The sequence below is a fragment of the Lolium rigidum genome, chromosome 5, assembly GCF_022539505.1.
Source record: "Lolium rigidum isolate FL_2022 chromosome 5, APGP_CSIRO_Lrig_0.1, whole genome shotgun sequence".
In the NCBI taxonomy this organism is placed as follows: Eukaryota; Viridiplantae; Streptophyta; class Magnoliopsida; order Poales; family Poaceae; genus Lolium; species Lolium rigidum.
Window position 1 is genome coordinate 224886379 of NC_061512.1, and position 7376 is coordinate 224893754.

At 49.8% G+C, this 7376-nt stretch overlaps 1 protein-coding gene across 1 annotated transcript; it reads left to right on the forward strand.

Moving 5' to 3' along the window:
• The first annotated feature begins 2778 nt into the window (after nt 1-2778).
• Nucleotides 2779-6342, forward strand: LOC124657165 (mechanosensitive ion channel protein 4-like). Its single transcript, XM_047195764.1, has 4 exons — nt 2779-4658; nt 5205-5622; nt 5706-5908; nt 6057-6342. Exons 1-4 carry the CDS (start codon nt 2779-2781, stop codon nt 6340-6342), a joined length of 2787 nt encoding a protein of 928 aa, XP_047051720.1.
• The last annotated feature ends 1034 nt before the right edge of the window (nt 6343-7376 follow it).

Here is a 7376-nt window from a genome sequence, read left to right on the forward strand (position 1 = left end):
TCCATCATCTTTCGTATCTGTTAGGCCCAACTACGCGTAGGATGTTCCGATTATGCGGTGAAAACCCTAAACTGTCGTAGATTGGTTTAGCTTTGTGTTGATCAAGCAGGATCCCCATGTCATCGTAAATCCAACGTGAACCATGGGGCGATCGGCTCTTTGAGCCGATCCACAGGGCAACCTGAGAGCTGATTGGGCTCGTATTTAATGTTTACGTGTCTACCATGCAGGAGACTAGTCGAAGCAATCCAACACCTTCCTGACCAGGTCTAGGTCAGGTGGCACGCCCTTGCGGCCGCCGGACGTGTGCTAGGACTTTGCGGGACGACGCGAGGCGCCAGGGCCCACTAAGCGGTCGTGGGAGCCTCCCGGCTCTTCGTGTTGCTTAACCACTGCTCGCCGGTGAGTTTTGGCAGGCAACAGAAATATAAGTATAAAGTAAAATAAACTAAAGCAAGTAAACTAAGCAACCAAGATAAAAGGTAACGAAGAGATAGTTGTTTTTGGGTTTTGTGTGTTTGCTGGTGAAGAAAATATTTTTGTATTTTCGGAAAACTAAATTGCAGAAAATATAAAGTGTGCTAATTGTGTTGGAAAGGTGTTTCTAATTATTTAAAATGGATCGGGGTTTATAGGTTCACTTGTCTACTCTAGTTTTAAGTTGTAGTGGACACAAACAATTCATCAAAGACATAATATTGGTGAAACTTCAACATATGTTTGATAAGCATTCATATGGGTATTACGTCCTAACATAGAGATGATACAACAAATTTATCCTATACTCCTCAAGAAAGGGAAAAATCCAAGCAATCTTAAATTAATAATTAACATAGTATAGCCTTAAGTAATTTGAAATAATGTTTGAATTACAAATATGCTACCTTGAATAAACAAGATTGGCAAGCTGTCACATGATAATTATATCACATGAATTCACTTTATCCCTAGTGAGGCAGCAAAAGGAAGATAAATACCATAGTAGGTCTTGAATTTATTATCACTATTCAGTCACTACCACCATGCTACTCCACCCCACACATGCTCTTGCAAGTAAGTTGGATCAGAACAAGTACTTAAGAATGGGTACATGATATATATCTATCAATACATCTCACGGATAAGGTTCCAATCTTATATATCAAATCATAGAATAAAGATTCACCACATACGAATTACACGTATGACTATAATCATGTTGGACAGCTCATATGATACTAGATCTATGAAGAACAAAAGAGAAATAGATCAAGCTATTGCCACAAATCCATAGTCCAGAGGTGGACTACTCCTTCATCATGGTGATGATGATGGAGATGTTGGAGAAGGTCGAGATCCCTCCGGCGGCGGCTCCGGCGAAGTTTCCTCCTCCAATCTTTATTGATTCTAGCTTTGTTTTTTGGTGTTTCAATGTTTTTGCGGCGCCCGTGGGCGAAAGAATCAAGCGAATCGGACGGTAGAGGAGGGAAAAAAGGTAGGGTGCCCCCTCCCCCCGACTAGTCCAACACCCATTGCTTTGAACCTTGTGGCCTCAAATTATGATTGTTCACTTAACATTGTAGAATCATTGATTCATCTCCTTTGAAGGCCTTTTGCAGCCTCTAATCGGGTTCTCGCTTTGAAAAGGAGGAACAAACTATTATTTTCACGAAATAAGTTTATTGAACAAATAACAACATTCTTACAATTCTCCAACCACAATAAAGTAATACACACAAAATTGACGAAATCAAAATAGTAATAAAATGGCACACTCGACATGTTCGACACTCTTTGATAGAACTTACAAACATAGAAATGACTACCTGAAAAGAAAAAACAAGAAGAAAGGAGAGGGGACTTTCTCAGAACACGTGCTCAGTGCATACCTATATCTAAGTACTTCATAGTGCATCAAGATCTGTGCTACCTCTTTTGTTTCTTCTCTGGAACAGTTTCTCCTTTTTATCTCTCTCATCATACAATCTTTAAAACTTTGCATATCACTGAAACATAATAACCACATTCTAGTTGATATAGTTTGGGAGATATATACGAAAAAAAAAACTCAAAAAAGGTGTGGGTGTGCAGCTCACTCATAACTTTTCTAAAAGAGAAACATAGAAATGACAATGTCTCAATGAACTTAGAACAGAAATCTGTCGACTAGGGTCTGATCGCCTTGCTGCGTGTCTCTTCGTTCTCATTCCACTTGTTTCCTCAACCTGTTTTCTTAGTGAAAAGACTCGGTCTCCGCTTGGCGCACCCTGCGTCATACATGCACGGAAGCAGAGCAGCATTAGGGAACTCTGAAGCCACATCCACCATTCGTGGAGTCAGTGGCGCTCCAAAAATAGGCCGAGGGACCGGAGCTCAGTAGTGTGCAGCTAGCGGCCACCGCGGTCTCACACTCACAGTCCCAACACCGCTGGTCGCGGAGAGCGTTCCACTGCCGCGCAGCAGCAGCCATGTCTTCCGCCGTGCGTGCATGCGTCTCCCCCGATATATGGCAGCCCACTCCAGGCTCAACAGCTTCCACTTTTCACTCACCCGAGCACATCGCGAGGTGACACTTCCGCCCGCCCGCACGCAGCTGCCCGTTGCATCCATCGCCTGAATGTACAGTTACGCCGATCCGCCTGCGCCGGACGTACGTGCCCGATCGAAGACGCCCTGACGGCAGCGCGTCCGGCGTCCTATCCCGGCCGCTCTGGCGCGCGCCGATCGATCGAGCCTCCACACGTCGCCGATCATTAGCTTTCCCGGTACGTACTCTCCCGCCCGGGACTGGGAGGCGCGATGGAGCTCCCGCGGAAGGGCAGCATCAAGTCGTATGGCGGCGGCTCGAACCGGTCGTCCCGGTCGGCGTCCTTCGACTTCGACCAGGACCAGGATCGCGAGCGCCGGGAGATCGTCCTCAAGATCAACGACGACGTCGGCCAGAGCTCCTTCTCCCTCAAATCGGCCGCCCGGGGCGGCCCGGACGCCAGCTACGGCGCGATCCCGGGGACTGGGTCGGGCGGGTCCAGCGCCCCGGCATCGCCCACCGGGGCAGGCCACTTCATCGAGTCCTTCAGCTTCAAGAACCGCCCGCCGGAGTCGCCACCGTCTCCCACCAGCGTCCAGGGGGAGTGTAGCGACGACCCGCCCAGCCGACTCATCGGGAGCTTCCTGCGCAAGCAGGCGGCGGCGGGCGGTGAGGTGTCGCTTGACCCCGAGCTCGAGATGGAGGAGATGCGGCGGCTGCTGAATGTCCCAGCGCCCATCTCCCCGTCACGCGTCTCCTTTCAGCAGGACCCGCGGAAGCGGTTTGTCCCCTCGTCCACCACTGCGGGCTCGTCCTCCTCCTCCTCCGACGCCGGCGGTGGTGGCAACAGCCGGAAGAAGGCCCACGCGGGGGCAGGAGGCGACCCCGCTGAGGTGATCCGCTGCACGTCAACGTCCACGGGCACCAACGCCGGCCTGCTCCCGCGAAGCAAGACGCGGTCCCGGCTCATGGACCCGCCGCCGCCGTCCAGCGGCTCCACCACCGATGGCAACGACCACCGCAAGTCCTTCGTCGGCGCGCCGCCCAAGTCCGGCCAGCTCCGTTCGGGGCTCATCGCCAGGTCGGGCTTCCTCGGCAAGCCCGGCGGCGGGTTCGAACCGGAGGAGGACGACGACCCGTTCGTGGACGAGGGCCTCAACGCCGACTCCAAGCGCGACACGGTGGACTGCCTCATCATCCTCGAGTGGGTCGGCCTCGTCGTCATCCTCGCCTCCCTCGTCTGCAGCCTCACCATCCCGACCCTGGCCAGGAAGAAGCTCTCGGGCCTCCACCTCTGGAAGTGGGAGCTGCTGGTGTGCGTGCTCATCTGCGGCCGCCTCGTCTCCGGCTGGATCGTCCGCATGGCCGTCTTCTTCGTCGAGCGCAACTTCCTCCTCAAGAAGAAGGTGCTCTACTTCGTCTACGGCGTGCGCCGCGCCGTGCGCAACGTGCTCTGGCTCGGCGTCGCCCTCGTCTCCTGGCACCTGCTCTTCGACAAGGACGCCCAGCGCGAGACGCACACCATCGTCCTCCCCTACGTCACCAAGGTGCTGTGCTGCCTCCTCGTCGCCACCGTGATCCGCCTCGTCAAGACGCTGCTGCTCAAGGTGCTCGCCTCCTCCTTCCACGTCTCCACCTTCTTCGACCGCATCCAGGAAGCCCTCTTTAACCAGTACGTCATCGAGACGCTCTCCGGCCCGCCACTCGTCGACGAGAGCCGCATGCTCGCCGAGGTGGAGCGGCTGCAGAGCGCCGGGGCCACCATGCCTACCGAGCTCCAGGCGGCGGCCATGCCCACCCCCAAGCCTGCCGCCGCCTCTGGTCCCGTGCCGCCCAAGAGCGGCCGGCTCACGGCGGCGGCGTCCCGGCGTGGGGCCAGCAAGCAGCTGCAGAAGCAGAAATCCGACCGACATCTCGACGAAGGCTCCATCACCATTGACCAGCTCCACAGGCTCAGCCAGAAGAACATCTCCGCCTGGAGCATGAAGAGGCTCATGAAGATTGTCCGCTACGGGGCGCTCACCACCATGGACGAGCAGATCAAGCACGCCACGTGCGAGGAGGACGAGCTCGCCACGCAGATACACAGCGAGTACGAGGCCAAGGTCGCAGCCAAGAGGATTTTCCACAACGTCGCCAAACCTGGATCCAAGTCAGTGGCATTTCCTGCCTTTCTTGCTACAATCTTCTGTTCAAACTTAAAAATGCCATGCCAAAATAAACATAATGAGTCATAATTTAAAATACTGAGCTATTACATTTAGCTGTGACATTTCAATAAGATAAAAAAAGGCTATAGCAGCCTAATCTATCTAGTTATTTTTTCAAAAACATGAACACAATTAGTCATATATATCTTGCTAGAAGTGGGGGGAAACTAAGCATGATTCAAGCTACAAGTCATTCAACTATGCAAAGAAAATAAGTATTCAACTATTCAACTCACAGGTTTTATCGAATTGGATTGAACAGAAATTTAGATTTAGAAACATAAAATAATAATTAAGTGAAGAGGATAGAAATTCAAAAAGGCAGCTTAATTAGCGGCTAAATTAGGGCTCTAGCTTAACAACTTTTTCTCATTTAGCCTACAAAATAGCTTAGGCGTAGCTGGAGGTTCCCAAAAGGCAATAGCTAGCTATTTAGAACTTTGATACTGACCTAACTCTGAATCTTGAAAAATGTTCGTTGCATGCAGGCATATATACCTATCGGACTTGATGCGCTTCATGAGGCAGGAGGAGGCCCTCAAAGCCATGGACCTCTTCGAAGGAGCGCAGGAGCAAAACAGGGTGAGCAAGAGGTCGCTCAAGAACTGGGTGGTGAACGCGTTCAGGGAGCGCAAGGCACTCGCCCTCACGCTCAACGACACCAAGACCGCCGTCAACAAGCTCCACCAGATGGCCAACGTCGTCGTTGCGCTCATTGTGCTTGCTCTCTGGCTCCTCATCCTCGGCATCACCACCACCCGCTTCTTCGTTGTCATCAGCTCCCAGCTCCTCGTCGCCGTCTTCATCTTCGGCAACACCCTTAAGACCATCTTCGAGGCCATCATCTTCCTCTTCGTCATGCATCCTTTCGACGTCGGCGATCGCTGCGAGGTCGATAATATGCAGGTCAATTGATATCCTTTTACCATCATCAATCAATTGGGTTCTTGTGTTGCAAGACACTAATTGAATGTTGGGATTTGTTTCAGGTTGTCGTTGAGGAGATGAACATCATGACCACTATTTTCCTACGATACGACAACCTCAAGGTTTACTATCCCAACAGCAAGCTCGCCACCTTGCCTATCATGAACTATTACAGGAGCCCGGACATGGGAGATGCCGTCGACTTCTCAGTTAACGTCGCTACACCGCCGGAGAAACTGGCCCTCATGAAGGAAAGAATGATGCAGTATGTGTCGTTCCTCTTGCCTAACTAAAATTTCCTTGCAAAAACTGACTCTGTAATCAACAACCTTGTCAAGTAACTAACTACACGAATTTCTGACCCTTTTACCCTGCTAATTGAGGATATAAACATTTTTTGCTTTGAATTTCAGCTACCTTGACAACAAGAAGGAGCACTGGTACCCTGGCTCTATGGTTGTGCTCCGCGACATTGATGACACAAACAGGCTGAAAATATCCATATGGTGCCGCCACACCATCAACTTCCAGGACATGGGGATGAGGTTCGACCGGAGAGAGCTCATTCTCCACGAGATGATGAAGATCTTGAGAGATCTTGACATAGAATACCGGATGCTACCACTCGACATAAATGTTCGCACTGCCCCTCCGATCCATTCTGCTAGGATGCCCACAACATGGGCGTTGAATTTTTGATTTTTGTTACCATCACGGAGCACTTCCGTGGTTAGATTGTGGACTAAATTTGCTAGAAACCCCAGCTAGTATATGTTTAGTGAATCCAACTATGAACTACATATATGTTACATTGTGTAGATTGTGGAATTTTTTTGTGAGACCGTAAGCCAGATTTAAGCACAAAAGTTCTAATTTGAACCAGATTTAAAGTCGAAATATACGATACATGTAAGGCCGACGTGATACTAACTAGGATGTCATGTCACGTACATGTGGGCTCCTCTCTATTGCATTCTATGTTTGGCCAAGTAAAAGAGGTTGATAATGTGTAGATTGTTTTAGTGAAGGTAGAGACTTCTAGAAATGAATATTCTTACAAGATTTAGAGATGGACACGAGAAGATCTTGGTAGAACGAGGTGGTACCCAAAAGACAAGTCCTAGCTAACTAGCAACATCGAGAAATATAATCATGACAGCCCAACTATGGATGTCCACATGATAATACGTATCTACTGATTAGAAAGACAAAATGCTAAGTCTCGCCGGGTTTGTCGAGAATATTCCATCTAGCACGGCACACTTTGCCAAGTGTCGACCAAAAACCGTCGACAGAGAAACAACGCATGACAAAATTAACAAAAGAAACTCTAAGCAAAGAAAAACACTCAAACATAAGAAAAACTCTTGACAAAGAATGTGGACACACGTTCCCATCCGTCGTGAGTGGCTGCCCACTGACTCTCAAATCACACATCACATCATCTCCCAGTACCAACTCCCCTCCCCGATCACGTCGCCACTATCCAAACCACGTTGGCACCCGCATCGCCGGTCCAACGCGTCGTTTCCACTCCGCCGTCATTGTGGATCTGTCTCGCAACATTGTTTGCTTCGTCATCGCTGCCCGCTCTGCATTGCCTCATTATGTGTCGTCCACCTCTCCCAAATTTTAGTTGAATAAGTTAGAGATGACATTATTAGTTGATTTAGAAAGAAGAATTATAGTGGTGTAAAATGTTTTAAAAAATGGTACTTTTTTCGAAAAGGGCC

Bases quoted from the DNA above. Each gene is read 5' to 3' on its own strand.
- LOC124657165 (XM_047195764.1), top strand. From the start codon at position 2,779: ATGGAGCTCCCGCGGAAGGGCAGCATCAAGTCGTATGGCGGCGGCTCG. The intron at 4,659-5,204 runs GTCAGTGGCATT...CGTTGCATGCAG, and splicing joins GTCGCCAAACCTGGATCCAA to GCATATATACCTATCGGACT. The intron at 5,909-6,056 runs GTATGTGTCGTT...TTTGAATTTCAG, and splicing joins ATGAAGGAAAGAATGATGCA to CTACCTTGACAACAAGAAGG.